The sequence below is a fragment of the Morone saxatilis genome, unplaced genomic scaffold (genome assembly GCF_004916995.1).
Source record: "Morone saxatilis isolate NCDOM2014 unplaced genomic scaffold, NCSU_SB_2.0 Contig11, whole genome shotgun sequence".
Taxonomy (NCBI): Eukaryota; Metazoa; Chordata; class Actinopteri; family Moronidae; genus Morone; species Morone saxatilis.
Window position 1 is genome coordinate 10,702,073 of NW_023339663.1, and position 16,268 is coordinate 10,718,340.

Below are 16,268 nucleotides of genomic sequence, written 5' to 3' on the forward strand. Positions count from 1 at the left end.
ACAAACACACAAACACACACTGCATCAGCCCTATCTCATACACAGTAAACTGCTGGACAGCTCAGCCTAAAAGATAGCTGACCAGTTCAAACATGTCATTGCTATCCACAACACTTACCACATCGAAGTGTTCCCATTCATTGGTGGCTGGAGTTGAACTGGATTCGGTCTCTGTTCCCCCCTTCAGCTCTTTCTCTTCAGTCTGTCTCTTTTTGTCCTCTTCTTCTTCTAAATTTAAAGCAGCAGCCGGGGCGCTGGGAGCCTCTGGAAAACTCGCCTTTTCTTCCATCATGGTCCCATCTTCATGGACCTCATCTGGAGATCCTTCCTCTCTAATCATTACAAGTGAATCATCTGCATCCTCCTCTTTAAATTCTTCTTCTGACACCTCGATGAAGCTCTCTGGGAAAACACAAAAAAGCACTTTTGTTAATATCTACTGATTTCAGAAACTATGAGTGAGTGTGATCTTTACCGACTATTACTGTACCTTCTGACTCACTCTCCTCACTGCGCTCTGACTTCACATCATCCCCATTCTTCTCCTCTAGAGCTTTAATGGAATTGTTAATCCTCTGCTCTATCAACACAGGACGAATGTCAGTCTCTGCACTGAGAGATTTCCCACATATCTGAGCAGAGAGATTGAGGTTTGGAATAGAAGCAACCTGTGATTCTCTTCTCTCCACGTGTTCTTGTTTCTCTGTCTGTCCTCTGCTTCCCGTCTCCTTCTCTGGCTTTGTCTCTCTCTCGTGAAGTTTCTGCAGCGCTGCAACCCGAAGTGCCTTATTTCTCTGACCAATCACTTCCTCCATCTCATCTTCAGAACTAGTAACAAGCAAACCATCTTTTACGTGTACACTTTGGCGTGTTGGGCTCCCCTTAAAATCATTAGGTAAAGAGATCACATCATCAGGTTCTGTCTCTTCCTCTGAGCTGCTGATGACCACTTGTGGTGGCGCAGGAGGCTGAATATTCGCCTGCGGTTTGGTGGGCAATCTGCTGATTGGAGCCCCATGTTCGGCAGCAGCATTCTCCTCCTCAGTGAGAGCTCGCTGGATTGCCATCAGGGTACGTGGAGACACACTACCACCCTTCTTATCCCGGACCGCCTTCTCCTCGTCCGAGCTGTCGTTCATGGCGGCCTGGATTGCCTCGAGCGTACGAGGCGAGGGTGGTGACGTGTCTCCCTGAGTCGGTTCTGAGACAGAGGGTTTGGAGTCTTCAGAAGAGGGACCTGGCACTTTCTCGTCTTCCTCACAGGCAGGACGCCACAGGGGCTCAGGCCGGCCCGCTGCTCGTCTTTGGCTGCCTGACAAAAAGCCCCCGGACCAGGGTGCAGCTGCAGGTCGGCTCTCGGGGGCAGCCTCACTCTTTTTGGAGCCTATGTCAGGAAAAGTGGAGTGGTGTCAGTCTCTTTTACCAATGTAAAACACAAGGACCTTTCCACAAATCGTACACTTTAACCTACACCATACTGAAAAACTGAACTTATGGACATAGCTGCACTGACCTTTAATAAGGATATAGTGGGAATAGTCTTCTGAAACCAGCCGGTGTGACTCTACACTGTGGCTCTGCTCCTCCCCATCCTGTTCATAGAGCTGTGGAGCGCTGCCGGCACTCTGCTGGCTCATCTCTTTCTCCACACCCTTCAGCCGCTGGTTCAGCTGGTTCCTCTGCAGAAGGCCGGCCAGCTGGTACTGGGAAAAGTCTCCTGAGCACTAAGAAGGAGTGAAGAAGAGTCTGTGTTGAAGAGGAAGCGAGGGGCGAGTGTGTGAGTGTGAATGAGAGCAAAACAGTACCTCTGGAGGTTTGTGGTACATGGTCCGGCGTCTCTTGGCAAACTCTTTCATGTCTTTGAGTATCTCGTGTTTCATTTCAGGAGGCAAGCTCGCAAACTCCTCTGAGTTGATGTCCACTGAGTTGGGGTTTTCATACAGTTCTCCCTGAGACACAGTGAGCAATCTGGCTTCAAACGTCAATCGTCGAACAGGGAATTCATACAAAGAAAGTCTGGGCAATAAAACAAACACAAAAACACAGCAATCATTTTTGTTGTTGTCTTGTGCATGTGATCATTTTACCTGATACATATGATAACTGTCAACCATCTCCTCCTGCTCTTTCTCTTCCTCCTCTTCCGAACTGCAAAAATGAAACAATGACAATAGCGCCAGTATTATAGGTGAAATAACCACATAAAACCACGCATACAGTTAATGTTAACCTGTCGCTGATTAAAGAAAATGAAGAAAATCACTGTTTAGTTATTTGTGAGTTCTGTCAGAAGCCCCCGACTCTCCGAACACATATGGGAAGCTCTTCTATCCTGACCTGCTTCTGTCTTTCTCCTCTGGAGCTGGCAGGGCTGGAAGGACGTACATGTCGTCCACCTCATCTCTCCTCACACTGGAGAGGCTGGGCAGAGGATCCTTACTGTGGAGGGATAGTTCAGACAGAAGAGGGAGACAGATGGGAAAACACAGGAGAAAGCTACTGTTGGGCTGTTATGTGGCTGCAGAGACAGTTTGTGTTTTTAATCGAGTTCTGCTTTTGAGTGTTTTATTGTTGTGCGGTTGGGTGGTTTTATACAAACATACATTGTGTTACACAATCAAAGTCTGATTTGAAAGTCTGTGTTGTGTTTTCTTTGGCACCCTTCCTCCTGTGCACGTCCTTTACCTGCGGTCTCCAAGTGCAGCTTTGATAGCTTGCCTCTTCAGGAACGTCTTAAGGAGTTTCTCATTAGTCTGTTTGGACTCCCGGCTCAACTCCTCTTTCCTCTGCCTCCTCAGAGCCTGCGGGAGAGCCACAGCCACGTTTAAACAACAGAACAGACAGGAATCTCACAGACCGGTTATGTAGATCAGGAAGCACTGGACGCACCAGGGTCTGTTTCTTCAGCAGTGGTGCGTCCCCATCAAACACAAAGACTGGCCTGATGCGGAAGAAGAGCAGCTTGCAGATGCGGTGGAAGAGAGTGAGGAGGTGGGCATTCTGCACACTGTTGCCTTCACGGTCCCTCACCCCCTTCACTGCCTGGTTCAGCCATATACTGATGTCTGGGGGGGGTTAAGGTTCATGCTTAATGGTTTAACAGAGCACACATCAAAACATCAGACAGAGAGATGAAGGGGAGATGAAGGAGGGGTGAAGGAGAGATGATGAGACCCTACTTAAATAGATCTTAAATAGACAGAGAGATAAAGCAGAGATGAAGGAGAGATGAAGGAGAGGTGATGAGACCCTACTTAAATAGATCTTAAATAGACAGAGAGATGAGAAAGATAGACACTTTGATCAGCACACAGTCAGGATACCGACAGCTAGGATCTTTCCCTCCAGAGTCTCGGGGTTGATGGGTTTGCCTGTACTCTCCAGCAGCCTCCACAGTCCGTGCACTCCCATGGCGACTGCGGTCCAAAGCTCATCCGCACTATGTCAGAGACAATCAACAAGTTAGCACCGACACCGCTGCAGTGGAAACGTTACGGTGCACCATACTAATAACATCTCAGCGGCACTTTTCAACCTTTGTTGTAACACTATTTTTTGTCCGTGGAGAATTATTATTGACTGCGCATGAAGGTTCCGAGTCATTCATGCGGGGGTCATACTAAATTGTTACACCGACATATTCAGGTGGAAATTAAGCATTCATTTTCTAATCTTTAACGAGTTTCATTCATTCATTTAGTTGCTGCTCATAAGAACAGCACACGGCGACCGATTAGAGATCAGTCAGTGGGTTTTTATGTCCCTGCATTAGCCTGTCAGGCTTTCATTTACAACACTGCCGGTTCGACAAAATGGGCATGTTATAGTTAATATCATATTAATCGGGATAAAGGTGACAATAACGGGTTGGTGTATTGATCTATGCGGAGTAGCGAACAGTGAACCCCCCCTGTGGCTTTAGTTTGAAAAGGTTTCATGACAGGAAGTTGTGCCTGAGAGGCTAAAATCTGGGCAAAAAAATCACCTTCCTCCAGCACCAGAGGCCAACTGTGTCCGGTGGAGAAATAAACAGCTTGTGTCTGCGAGTTAATCGGCGAGGCTCGGCCCATTGTTACCGGTATGTTAACGCTATGGAACAATTTTGAGTCTGAATCCCATCATATATATGTGTTTTCTCCGTGTAGCTAACAGCTGCCCCCGACAGCGATAACATTACAGTAACTTTGACTGTAAAAACTTTCCGTCGACGCTGCTCGGCTAACGCTATCGGTGAGCTCAGCTGTTAACAACACAGTACTGTCCCCATTGTTAGTTGTCACAGGACGAAGAGTCACCTGAGTTTCACCCGACTTCCTTCTCGACTAGCACCACCTCCACCATGACTGCTGCTGTGAGAGGTAATGTATTGTTTCGTTAAACTCACAAACACTTGTTTACCTTTTTATGTGTTGTTTACATGTCTTACATGCTCAGCCAGTTGCAACAAAGTCGAGGTAAGAGTCTGCCTTGTCTGAATGGTTTTATTTAAGACATACAGTACCCACAGCACTCTGTTATGTCTTCCTTTACTGTTTATTAATAGACAAGTTTCATATTTAAATGTGGATTATTTTAGTATTTGTGCCAATTCAGTACCCGAGTTTCTGTGATAATAACAAAACCATAGTTTGGTCCACACCTTACTTACATGCTTAATGTTTTCTTAACACAAACAGCTGTACAAGCAGTTGCCTGGATACAATACAGTGTATACCTGGAAAATGTTTGAGTTAAATCAGGAACTAACTTATCTGATAATAAAAAGGGTAATGTTTCTGGATTTGACAACAGACACATTTTGGTCTATTGAGGTTCAGTACTCGGCCCTACATGCTGCTAGAGAGGATTTACGGTGGCTATACCTGACTACACACTCATTTCTGCATTTAGAGTGGTCCTCTTCTGATTGGATGGGTGCAAAGTGTACATTTGTTTTATTATTTCTTCCAGTTTCTGCCAAAGTGCCTATCCGAGGTGCTGGTGATGGCATGGAAACAAAAAAACCGCCGGCCGTCCTGGAGGTAAACACAGATGCCCTGCCACCAGGCTCGTCTGCAGTTACCCTCTTGAAGGTGGCGAGCCCAAAACACAGCCCCAAGTCTACCCACGCTGCTCCCCCTGCCGCCCCCCAGCCCCCCGGGGTGCTCCACCTGGGCAAGGTGAGTCGAGAGGCCTGCACAGAGGTGGAGGCTGTGAGGATTCTTGTCCCACGTTCAGCTATTAGCCGGAGCAGCCGCGTGGGACCTGTTGAGGGGAAAGGGGAGGCCGGGCAACATGCTGAGGAGCAGGGCTCTCCCCCGCTGCCTCTGGGGGAGGACTGGAGAGGACAGCTGGAGAAGCTGCAGAACTCTGAACGCAGGCTGCTGCAGGACAAGGAAGGTCTCTCCAATCAGCTCCGTGTGCAGACTGAGGTAAGGCCCCAATGAAGTAGATCCATTTTATTTAGAGGTTTAACATACTAGGCTCTGCACAGTTAGGTTTATTCCTCGGTTCAATTTCAAGTCTTACCAGTTAATACAATGTAATCGTGCTTCTTATTGTCCCTTTGAGTGGACTTAGTAATAAAACCACTGTATTTTGTTTATATTTTCAGCCCTTGAGTGTTTTTTTAAGTAACTTTCATTCGTTCCTTCTGCTAGGTGAACCGTGAGCTGAAGAAACTGCTGGTGGCGTCGGTGGGGGATGACCTTCAGTACCACTTTGAGCGTATGTCGCGGGAGAAGAACCAGCTGATTCTGGAGAATGAGGCACTAGGCCGGAGTCTGGCACACACCGCGGAGCAGCTGGAGCGAATGAGTATCCAGTGTGATGTTTGGAGGAGCAAGTTTCTGGCCAGCAGGTATGAAATACACAATTCAATTGTGTGACAAATAAAAATGGTTGGAAATGAAAGGTTGAGGAAAGAGATGGGACGTTTTATTTCAGGGCACCATCAGCTTGATCTTTTAAAAATTTCAGTGTAGTTTAGTCTTTACAATGATCAGTAAGAGATGATATAATTACTAGGGGTGTAAACATACATATTGTATGGGGATATTTTTCAGTGTTATAAACATATTTAATTAGATTCTTAGCAATACACAACCCCGGTAAACACTGCAATCACAGTGATTAACACTTCAGTGTCGTCTCTTCAGAGTCATGGCAGAGGAGCTGACGAATGCCAGAGCAGCTCTGCAGAGACAGACCAGAGAAGCACAAGGAGCCATTCAGGATCTGCTGCTGGAGAGAGAGGAGTTCTCCAGGGACATGGTGCTCACTCACAGGTAACATCACCACTCATGTGTAAGGACTATGGTACATTGCAATGGGTCACAACTTGAAAATCCTGAAGGTGAGACACAGAAAGGACACTCAGACAGTTAATTCAATGTGCCGGGACTGCCTGCGGGCTAATGTCGCCCATTTCTAACCTTTGATCCTACCACCAGATGAACAATAGTCATAGCTCCACTTATGGAATATCCTTATTGATGTTTTTTAAGAAAGTAAATATTCTACTCCATGTTCACTGTCCAGTGCATTTGTTAAAAAGAAGGGAATTGAAATGTGTGTAAAGTGCATACAACACGTATCTCTACTAGTTGTATATAAGCCCATATAATATTTAATTAATTTAAAATGAAAGAAAACAAGCAGACTGCTGTTAGCATAGCTCTGTAGAAGGAATACTTGACCAACACTTCATTATCCCTTTGGTTTCTTTATCACTTAGTTTCTTTTAGGCTTGTTGAGCTTGATAAAGTCATTTATGCTACGTCATTTCTGTTCTGTTAGTTCAATATTATTTGACAGTACATGGATATAGTGTTTTTCATTTCAACAAAAGGCATTGGCCCTTCAAGTGCAGTATTTTGTTAGCATAGTTGATGAGTCTGTGTGCTGACTGTGCTTGCTTTTCTGTCGTCAGATCTCTGGAGCAGCTCCTGGTGTCTCTGCAGTGGGGCAGACAGCAGACGTACTACCCCAGTGCACAGCCCCTCAGCACCGGAGAGCTTGCAGCCGCCAATCACAAGCTAGCGGACACCATCAACTCCCACTTGCTGGGAAACACCGGCGGCGGCGGCGGCATGGTAAAGAGCAGCAGTGCAACGGCTGAGCACCTCTGCAGCACACCTGCGGAGAAGATGGCTGAGAAGGTACGAAGTCTATCTGGTTTCAAATCTGAACCTTTTCTAATATTTGTCATAACATCCAGATGTTTACAAAGAGGTTCTCTGTTTTCTATCTTAGGTGCTGAAGATTTTAGATCCAATTTCCTGCTCAGAAAACAAGGCAGATCCTCCACTCAATGACTCAACCTCTTCAAACTTCCTCAGCAATAAGAAGAGCATTGGAAGGTTTCACCCGTACACACGCTATGAGAACATTACTTTTAACTGCTGCGAGCGCTGCACTGGAGACATCCTGGTGCTGTAGAGATCAAGTAGGGCAAAACGCCCCCCGTCTGACACCAGTGCAGCATCCGTTTACTTCAGATGACTGAAGTCTGAACAAGAGTGTACTCTGGAGAACATTGTTGCTCTGTGTTCAGCGACATTTGCTTTTGTTGCAGTGCTGATTGTTGGATTTCCACAATTACCGATAATGGTTTTAAATTTTATCAAGCTGCTGTTTATTTAGCTGTCTTTAACTTTGGGGGAGGAAAAAAAGCTAAATAAGAAAAGTTGTTTGTTCAGGAATCATGATGTGAAAGTGATAACAGTATGCATTTCAGAGCCACTACAGTCTGGTTTAAACCGTGGAAAGTGTTATTTATTGGTGGAATGTGAGGTCAAGATGAGTCAGTGTTACACGGTTAAAATACACTGTTAGGCGGTAAGCTTATTCAAACTTGAACATTAGGCTAGTGTGTTTTATTTAAAAATAATCCTATATCCATACGTCAATGTACAAACAGCCTGTTGTGGAAATACGCTCCAGGAAATTAACAAACTGAGAGGGGTTTCTCCATGTCCCCAGAATGATGGTGCTATCATATTTTAGTTAATATTGTGTTAACATATTTGTACATTGGCATAAATATACACAGCATTTTTTGGAAGTGGTTTTACGGTACAACAATACACTATTATTGTGCAGCAGTATTGTTAAAAGCCCTGATGTTACCTGTTGCTCACACACACAGGTCCCATTATTTGCAATGTTTGACATTTGAATTTAAGTTATGTTTGATTTTTTTCATCGAATTATGTCATTTATTTGGCTTTTTTGTTTAATTTAAAAAAAGATTTAAGACTGTTGAAATTACTAGTAATATATTGTGCATGCCTTTTTACAATTTTCTAAAATCAAGCTGTATATTTTGGTTGATTTCATCTGTATGGATAGTTTGCTTTTTGCAGGGTTGGTGACTGTATACTTTACAGTGACCAGCAGACGGGACACATTTAAAATATTTATACATCTTTTGTTTTCTATGTCAGACCAAAATAAAGACCAAATTCGTTTCTATCTTTTTAAAATGTCTTGTTCTTGTCTCGTGTATAACCCTGCATTGGAACTCAAAAAGTAAGCACCAGTGACTACATATTAACATTTTATTCACCACTTGTCTCACCTTTTGACATTTCCTCAAACAGTTCTTATAAACAAACTTATTAACCAGTTACAATTTATGTTGACTTCACTTATCATCCCCCCTTGTCCAACTTTTGTGTGTGCCTTTTCTTCCCTCCATTTTGTTCTTAAATGATACTCTGGTTGTAGTGGGTTTGTTTTCTCTGTCACTGGGCAGTCCACCTGTTCTGTCTCTACTGGTGAACCCAGGCTGTTTTGGGGACCTGTACAGACTTTGGGCCTCATTTTTAAATGTACATTCACCAGATGATATCAACCACCTGCTATCATCCGCTCTTGGTCTACGGTGTGTGACCTCCCTGGGTTTGCTAATCTCTTCTTGTGCCCGTTGTTGGTGGAAGCCAGCATGCTTTCTCATAGGCACAAACTTTAACGCCTCTTCCCATTTCCCAGTCTCCTTGATAGTGAGCATTATGCGGATCATCTGGTCCAGAGTCAGATTTTTGGCTCCGATCTCCCAGCGGAGGAACTGATCCAGTGGCAAACGGGCTGTGGCCAGCTTCAGACGCTTGGCGTTGGCCAACGACAAGCCTTTTTGAATCGACCGGTCCACCATACTCCCGATGATGTAGACTTTGGAGTGGTCAAATTTGCGGAGAACATTGGGGGAATCTGCGGTGAGGTACACAAGCTGTTCGCGGGGGAAAAGGTCGACGTGCTGGCGATCAGTGGCGGTGACGCACAGGCGGGCCCAGGTCTCTGCACCGTATCGCTTGAGCAGCTCCTTCTCGTAAGCCATGTCTGGCTGCAGGTTGCAGAAGTGGAGGTGGAAGGGCTCAGTGGCACGCCGGTTCCATCCTTCTGCCTCCATCAGCTGGTGCACTGTGTTCTCGATCTCCCGCCTGCCCATGTTGGACTCATAGCTCATGTCAAACACCAGCGGCTGACCGAACAGCATTGACTGGGCGGTTCTCCAGGCCAGCAGCTTGTCCAGGGAGCGATGCCAGTACCTGAGGAGGAATGTGTTTTTCATCACTGGTCCTCTCTGATCATCCCCTTCCTCTGCATCGCTGTGCGTTCCTGTACTCGCCTCCAACGAGGCTTTCTTTTCCTCCCACTTCTTTTGCCGCTTCTCCTTAGTTGCACCTTTGCGGTGCTCCTTGATGGCCAGGTGCTTCAGGTAATTCTTCTTGGAGGTCTTGGTGGCGAGCTCTGCCAGTGTCTGAACCTCTTCATCAGTAATCTCTTGAGGTACAAGCTTCCCAGCTTGGCGCCACATCACAACCATTTCCCGAGTTGCAGCCAAATGAGAACCGTCTTTTAAATCCCTTCCTGGTTCTTTGCAGTTTTCCTCATCACTTTCTTCTCCTTCTTCTTCTTTGACTTCTTTCTGTTCTGCAGCTGCTGCTTGGGATCTCATTACGGATTTCCATTTGTTCAGATCCATTGTCTGTATGTCCTCTGATTCGTCTTTCTGTGGCTGGGAGGCATCTTTCCACACTGGTCTCCCGGTACTGAAGAGGCGAGCAGGGACGTGTAGTCTGTGAGGACAAGTGCTGCTGACTGGGAGAAAGCTTGAGGCCTTCCTCTTGGTGACACAAGATAACACAGGATAACTGCATTTCCGAAGTTCATAAAAACCCTTGCCAGTGAAGAGGCGTAGCATCGCGATGAACTACTTCAAACTGAAGCTGTGTGAGAAGTACTAAAACCAGAAACGCAGGACTGTCACGTTGTCTTGAAAAACGAAAACAGAGGAAAAAGGGGTATTGTCAATTCGTTCCGTCTCCCACTCTCATGAAACGCTTTTAATATGTAACAAGAAACATCTGCATCTTGTTGAATGTCCAAAATGATATTTACTTATCGCTGCATTGTTTTCAAGTTGTGTTCATTTGTCTGCGGCGTCCATGCTTGTCAAACACCGGGGGGGAAGGTCACGTTGTTTCACGTTGTTGTTTCACTATAATGTGTCGTAGTGGAACCTCACAACATGGTATCACACAGCTTATCTGGTCCCCAGTGTCTATCTAGCTGACCGCATCAAAACGTTTCAACTCACAAAATTGTACTTCTGCGCCACGACGTGTCGATACCATAGGTCGATGCACATTGTAATAGTTGACTAGTTTTTTTTTTTTTTTTTCGTAGTCGTAGTTTCCAGCCGGAGTTTTTCACAGCGTCGCACAGCAACAAAGACGTCACTTCCTCCTGCCAGCAAAACAGAGGGAAGCTAATTTGTTAGCCTCGAAAATGAGTTTGTTTTTGCCGAAATTAACGTGCAAAAAAGACATCGACGAAGTTATCAAAGGCGTCGCAGAAAAAGTCGTAGTTTTGCGGTTTGGGAGAGACGAAGACTCGGTTTGTCTCCAGCTGGATGAGATTGTGAGACAGTTAAAGCTAATACTAAAACAATGCTGCTCAGCGTTTGTGTCACGACTATGAAGCGTTTGGCTGATTGCTCTTTTCTGCCCTTTCTAGCTGTCGAAAACTGCCCATGACTTGAGTAACATGGCCTCCATCTACATCGTTGATGTGGATAAAGCTCCCATCTACACCAGATACTTTGACATCAGTTACATCCCCTCCACAGTTTTCTTTTTCAATGGACAGCACATGAAAGTGGATTATGGGTGAGTGAAGTTCCCCCCATGTTATTTTTTACTGATGGGTATTATGTACAGTTCTCCATGTTCAAATGATTCAAAATAGTGAATCTGCTTAGTATTTTCTCGCTTTGCTAATACACTGGTCTTGCGTTATAAAATAAATAAGACACATTTCCTAGAACCCAAATAGATCTTTGAATTGTTTGCTTTGTCTGACCAACAGTCTTTACCCCAAAGCTATGTGGAAAAGCAGCCAGGTTTGTATATTTCCTTTTAAAGTAATGTTTCAGCTCTACTTACAGCCCCCACTCTTGTCATAGAACAGGCAGGATGCAACACGAACACATTTTAACTTTCCACCAATGTACATGTTGCAACAACAAACAATAAGATTGAGCTTATTTGGTTGATAATTGCTTCACTTCTTTCTCTTTCAGCTCCCCAGATCACACCAAGTTTGTCGGCAGCTTCAAGACCAAGCAAGATTTCATGGATCTGATTGAGGTCATATACAGAGGAGCCATGCGTGGGAAGATGATTGTCCAGAGTCCCATAGATCCTCAAAATATTCCCAAATATGATCTCCTCTACCATGGAATTTAGATTCAACACCTCCGCCCCCGCAGCCTTATCTAATCATCTTTAGTTTTCAGCCACCAGGAAGGCATCTGAAGAAGTGTTTTCTGATTTTTATTTATTTATCGTGAAAAGGCAGTGTTATCTTGATGTTTCCCATGGAAAAGAGCTGCATATAAGCAGGGAGATACAATTAATGTATGCAATGTACTTTCTCTGTTTTTATAATAAACTTGTACCTTTTATCTTGCATATTTATTCTCTTTAACTTTATTTGTTTATTCGGGAGTTTGGATGTAAGCTGACACTCTCTGTATGTACAGAGTAGCAGGGAAAGACTCTCTGAGGAAGCACAAAGAGGGAATTTCACCTTTGGAAGATACCCACAGGACAGGAGACACAATTACAGCAGCCAATAGCACGTTCAATGTGCATATGGGCATGTTTTCAAATAGACTTCTACACCCTTTTAATGGGAATTCTATAACAAATAAAATGACATGATCTACTGGTCAATGAAGCTGTGATGCAACATGAATATGGGGTCATTGGCTGCAGTGGGTACCAGAGACATAGTGCCACTGAGGTATCTGTGGACCAGGTTGTGCTTTAGTGGAGACAGATCACTGCACTCCCATAAAGCACTAGAAATATACAGCAAACTCACCAGCTTGTCACTGGCAGCTTCCTTTAAAGGGTAAATGTTGTAAGACTTTTTTTGTACCTACATTTATGCTGCAATACTTCTGGTATGTAGGCAGTTCTGCGAAGTGTCCCGTCAGCTGTACAATTTCACTGCTCGGTCTCTTACACAAGGCTGTGCGTTACGTCACTGGACCAGCCAAAGAGGGTTATCACACTCTTTCTGTCTGTGTTTTTGGTATTTATGGTTAATTTTAAAATAGGATTCATAGTAAATGGCACTGCTGGTGTTGTGTCATCTGTGTCAACATAAGACCGAAATGTTAATTTGGTTTCGTCAGTGTTCAGTGTGTGTGTGTGTGTGTAGGTGTTTGTGATAAGAAAGATAAGATGATAAGAAAGTCCCATTTGCTTTTGTTTTATTTGTCATAGGGCTATTGTTGTCTGGCTATCTGACATCTGCAAAGTAGGTGAGGTTTTATAGTGTTTAGCCTCTATGGTCATAACTAATCTAATTTCTTTTTAGAAATACCAATGAAAGAACCCCTCTATGGAAGATAAGATCAGAGATAAGATAAGATATTCCTTTATTTGTCCCACAGTGGGGAAATTCCAATGTTACAGCAACAAAGTGGATAGAGAAAAAACAGTAAGGTAATAATATAATATAATATAAACACTATGTACAAGAGAAAAAACAGAAAAGAAAAAAAAAAATCTACTATATTAACAAATAAACATCTGTATGTGGCATCACTTGCTGCCTCTCCGCTGACTGAATTTCCTTGTTTTCGTCTGTACACTGACTTTAAAGTTTCTACACCCTGTGTTAACAGAAGAAGTTAAATTATTTTCTGAGCTTTGTGTTTTATGCAACAGTCAACACTCACTCACCCTCTCAGACTGAAACCACAGGTGTCAGTCTGAGAGGGTCCTTGAACAGTTTTCCTCACCATGGGCAACTAAGCACACAATAAGCAGAGATTTGAGCAGCATTCAGCAGGTAGCCTACTACAGTAGGCATGAGGAAACTATCAAATCAACTATTTCAAGCCAAGAGATCCAAGCCAACCTTGACCAATTTTTGAATGTAGCTATTCCTTTCTCTGTCATCTTGCTGAAATAGCAACAGTTGAAATTGGTCTGTTATAATTGATTACATGGCAGTGATGTTGTAGCCTGTTGACACTATATAATCTTCTATGATCATTTCTGCAATTTGTTGTATAAAATGCACTTTCTGTATAAAAATCACAATTATGAAGTTAATTTTCTTGTATGCCACTTAATAAGTATTAATATAAAGATGTATGCAAATGTACAAATTAACATCCTGATATCATGATGTTTTACATTTAGATATCATATATAGGTCTTTTTTAATAGCATACCAATATCTGTTCTCAGAAATTGCTATTTTGCTCTCAAAGCATCGGAAAATATTTTAATTAAGGAGGGTACTTATGCATTCAGTCCAGTGCCAGTTTCTTGGCAGGCTCTCTATTTTGCTTTATTTATTAATAAAGCAATTATTTGTCCTTTTTTGTAATTAAGTGTTTGAAATACCCATAAATTTCAATTAATAAGTGCTGCTCAGTGGCCATGAACTTCACAGCATGGTCCTGACAGGTAGTTGTTGCCATTATGGATAATTTGGTTTTTATATTTGACCCCACAAGTCTGCTTAGGAATGTTGTGTTTGTGCATTTGTCCTAATTGCTCAAGCTAAAATAATTTTGGAATCTCTTTAGTCCTTGTCAGGTATAAATCTCTTGTTTTCCTCACTTTTCTAATTGAATACCACAGACTGCTCTCTTCTAAAAGAGGTCTGTGTTCTATAATAGAGATGGATAACTTGGCTCACTAGGTACAAACTTAATTGATAGTATCATCATAATGTTCCGATGCATTCTGGGTGAAAAGCTGAAACTGATAATGTTTGTGTAGGATTTTCTTTGCTTGTGTGTGTGCCTGCATGTGTGTGTGTCTGTGGCTCTGCATGTGAGTGAGAGGTATAGTGTGTGTTTGTGTGAGGGGGAATATATAAACGGCAACGTGCATTAAGTGAAAGTGTGGTGTGAATGGTGATTGTGTGTGTGTGTGTGTGTGTGTGTGTGTGTGTGTGTGTTCTGAGCTCTGTATACAAAAAATTTACGTATGGCAGTAAGCACAGTGCGTGCATGTAGTGTTAATGAGGCCACACACTTGCTTGTGTTTGTGTGTGGGTGTCTGTATATGAGTGTACTTGTGTGTACACACATCTCATCTGCATGGCGCCATGCCCCATCGCTTCCATTGGGGTGTGTGAGAACAAAGACTTTCCATTTCCAGCGCTGCTGTGCCTGCAGGGAAAAGCCTGATCATAATTAGCTGAATGATGAGCCTCCGCCATGCACCGCACAGCAGGCCTGTGGCTGCCTCTCTGCAGCACCCCTCTCTTACTCTCACTTTTCTCTCCATTTTCTCTACTTCTTACTCTTTTTCTATTTCTGGCGTTTTCTCTCTATTCATTATCTCTCGCTTGGGCTGTGTATTGCTCACCATCTATCTTCTCCTCTCCTCTCCCAGTCTAACTCTGCCTCCCTCTCTCTCTCTCTTTCTCTGCCTTTATCATTCTTTCTCTTTATTTAATTCCTTGGATCTGACTCACTCTATTTTTCCTTTCTGTCTTCTTTTCTCTCTCTCTGCTCCACTGACACACTCGCCTTTTTTTTTTAATCTTCTATTTCCTCTGAAGCTGAAAGTAGGGATGGGACAAGACTGACTTTAAACTGTCTTGTGCAGAAGATCAGACCCAGACATGGATTTGCATATTCAAACGCCAATATGGTGCAGAGCTGAATTAGAAATGTGTGATGATGCTTACAATAATTTCTGAATCATCATTCAGCAAATAATTATAATATCCTCCAGGGGTAATATAGTATTACTGGTTCTATTATTGACGGATAAGAAAGTTTTGGTGTATGATTTCAGGTCAAGGATTTTTAAGCTGTAGATTAATCTGTCTTTAAGACAATGAATGTGTAATTATAGTTGACATTTAGGACTGTAATTTGTGCTGTATATAGGCTTTGTTACCTTGTATTGATTATAAGTATGTCAAATGCCTTTTGCAAATATTTATGTGATGTATAGAGAGAGATACAGAGAGAGAGTGTTAATACTGCATTTTCTAAAAAAATTCTAATCTCTAACTCTAAAAAGTTCCATTATCTTTCAAACCCATGAAATCAAACCGCTTCATGTCATTTAAAAACATTTCCCCGACTAAGGTGAACAAAAATAAGAAATTACAACATGGTGCACAAACAATTTTTTGAGATTTACCCCACATCAAGAGATAAGACACTTTCAATTTGTTTTTCCACTCCTTCCTTGATCTTATCAGTTAATTCAGTCTGGCAATAATTCCCAACATTGCAATATGATTTTTTCCCATTGTTTACGACTCAAGCAGCCACATTTTCCTGCTCCCCTCCAGGGTGAGTGTTGCAATGTTTGTTGACTGTATCATGACTGAGGGATCAGTGGCATTTCATTATGTTGGGGATTATTAATGACATCTGTTCTGAACCATTCCTCCATGATGGAGTGTACTGAAAGGCAATAAAGGTTCTGTTAGCTAACAGATGAAAGAGATAGTGTAAAATAATCTAAGTAGTGTTTAACTCAAATGGAAATCCCTGCATCTGGTGAGCATCTGCATGGAGAGACCAGTAATATGTTTTCTCCACAAGGTGTTGATGTGTGATGCAATAATCTGCTCATCATTATTAGGGCGTATTTTAAAGTCCTCCTATTTAATCTGAATACTGGTGAGCCGTTATGAGACAGCATGTGACAATGGGGTGACACATTTTGTGAATATACTGTACCTGTCTGCATTCCCTTTGATGATTCAGTGTGTGTGTGTGTGTG

The 16,268-nt window shown here is 43.1% G+C and overlaps 4 protein-coding genes across 5 annotated transcripts in view; 2 read left to right on the forward strand and 2 right to left on the reverse strand.

Annotated features, from left to right (window-relative positions):
* The window catches only part of ercc5 (excision repair cross-complementation group 5), a gene marked incomplete in the record, with an annotated part of 9,141 nt that extends 5,590 nt beyond the window's left edge, over positions 1–3,551 (reverse strand). Inside the window, 9 exon segments of the mRNA XM_035682332.1 lie at positions 119–402; positions 491–1,384; positions 1,514–1,724; positions 1,806–1,949; positions 2,088–2,148; positions 2,338–2,439; positions 2,686–2,801; positions 2,890–3,065; positions 3,324–3,551. Coding sequence (XP_035538225.1) covers positions 119–402; positions 491–1,384; positions 1,514–1,724; positions 1,806–1,949; positions 2,088–2,148; positions 2,338–2,439; positions 2,686–2,801; positions 2,890–3,065; positions 3,324–3,411 — 2,076 coding nt within the window.
* Positions 3,552–3,984: 433 nt separating this feature from the next.
* blzf1 (basic leucine zipper nuclear factor 1) lies at positions 3,985–8,451 on the forward strand. Of its 2 annotated transcripts, XM_035651877.1 has the most exons (7): positions 3,985–4,078; positions 4,274–4,358; positions 4,951–5,411; positions 5,640–5,839; positions 6,138–6,266; positions 6,911–7,139; positions 7,234–8,451. In XM_035651877.1, exons 2-7 carry the CDS (start codon positions 4,340–4,342, stop codon positions 7,417–7,419), a joined length of 1,224 nt encoding a protein of 407 aa, XP_035507770.1. In that variant the 5' UTR covers positions 3,985–4,078; positions 4,274–4,339; the 3' UTR covers positions 7,420–8,451. The 2 variants fall into 2 exon arrangements, with proteins under 2 accessions (XP_035507770.1, XP_035507771.1); XM_035651878.1 differs by having other exon boundaries at positions 4,004–4,358.
* A 75-nt stretch (positions 8,452–8,526) lies between these two features.
* Positions 8,527–10,474, reverse strand: trmt10c (tRNA methyltransferase 10C, mitochondrial RNase P subunit). Its single transcript, XM_035651876.1, has 2 exons — positions 10,384–10,474; positions 8,527–10,257 (listed from the first exon to the last, which is right to left on the reverse strand). Exon 2 carries the CDS (start codon positions 10,184–10,186, stop codon positions 8,627–8,629), a length of 1,560 nt encoding a protein of 519 aa, XP_035507769.1. The 5' UTR covers positions 10,187–10,257; positions 10,384–10,474; the 3' UTR covers positions 8,527–8,626.
* Positions 10,475–10,718: 244 nt separating this feature from the next.
* On the forward strand, positions 10,719–11,957 carry txnl4b (thioredoxin-like 4B). The gene is made up of 3 exons (XM_035651894.1): positions 10,719–10,905; positions 11,002–11,153; positions 11,567–11,957. Exons 1-3 carry the CDS (start codon positions 10,774–10,776, stop codon positions 11,730–11,732), a joined length of 450 nt encoding a protein of 149 aa, XP_035507787.1. The 5' UTR covers positions 10,719–10,773; the 3' UTR covers positions 11,733–11,957.
* Positions 11,958–16,268: the final 4,311 nt, after the last annotated feature.

Excerpts from the sequence above, each read along its gene's own strand:
- txnl4b (XM_035651894.1), top strand. The coding sequence starts at position 10,774 with ATGAGTTTGTTTTTGCCGAAATTAACGTGCAAAAAAGACATCGACGAA. Across the intron at positions 10,906-11,001 it reads GTCTCCAGCTGGATGAGATT|CTGTCGAAAACTGCCCATGA; the intron begins GTGAGACAGTTA and ends TGCCCTTTCTAG. Across the intron at positions 11,154-11,566 it reads CACATGAAAGTGGATTATGG|CTCCCCAGATCACACCAAGT; the intron begins GTGAGTGAAGTT and ends TTTCTCTTTCAG.
- trmt10c (XM_035651876.1), bottom strand. The coding sequence starts at position 10,186 with ATGCTACGCCTCTTCACTGGCAAGGGTTTTTATGAACTTCGGAAATGC.
- blzf1 (XM_035651877.1), top strand. Across the intron at positions 5,412-5,639 it reads AGCTCCGTGTGCAGACTGAG|GTGAACCGTGAGCTGAAGAA; the intron begins GTAAGGCCCCAA and ends TCCTTCTGCTAG. Across the intron at positions 6,267-6,910 it reads GACATGGTGCTCACTCACAG|ATCTCTGGAGCAGCTCCTGG; the intron begins GTAACATCACCA and ends TTCTGTCGTCAG.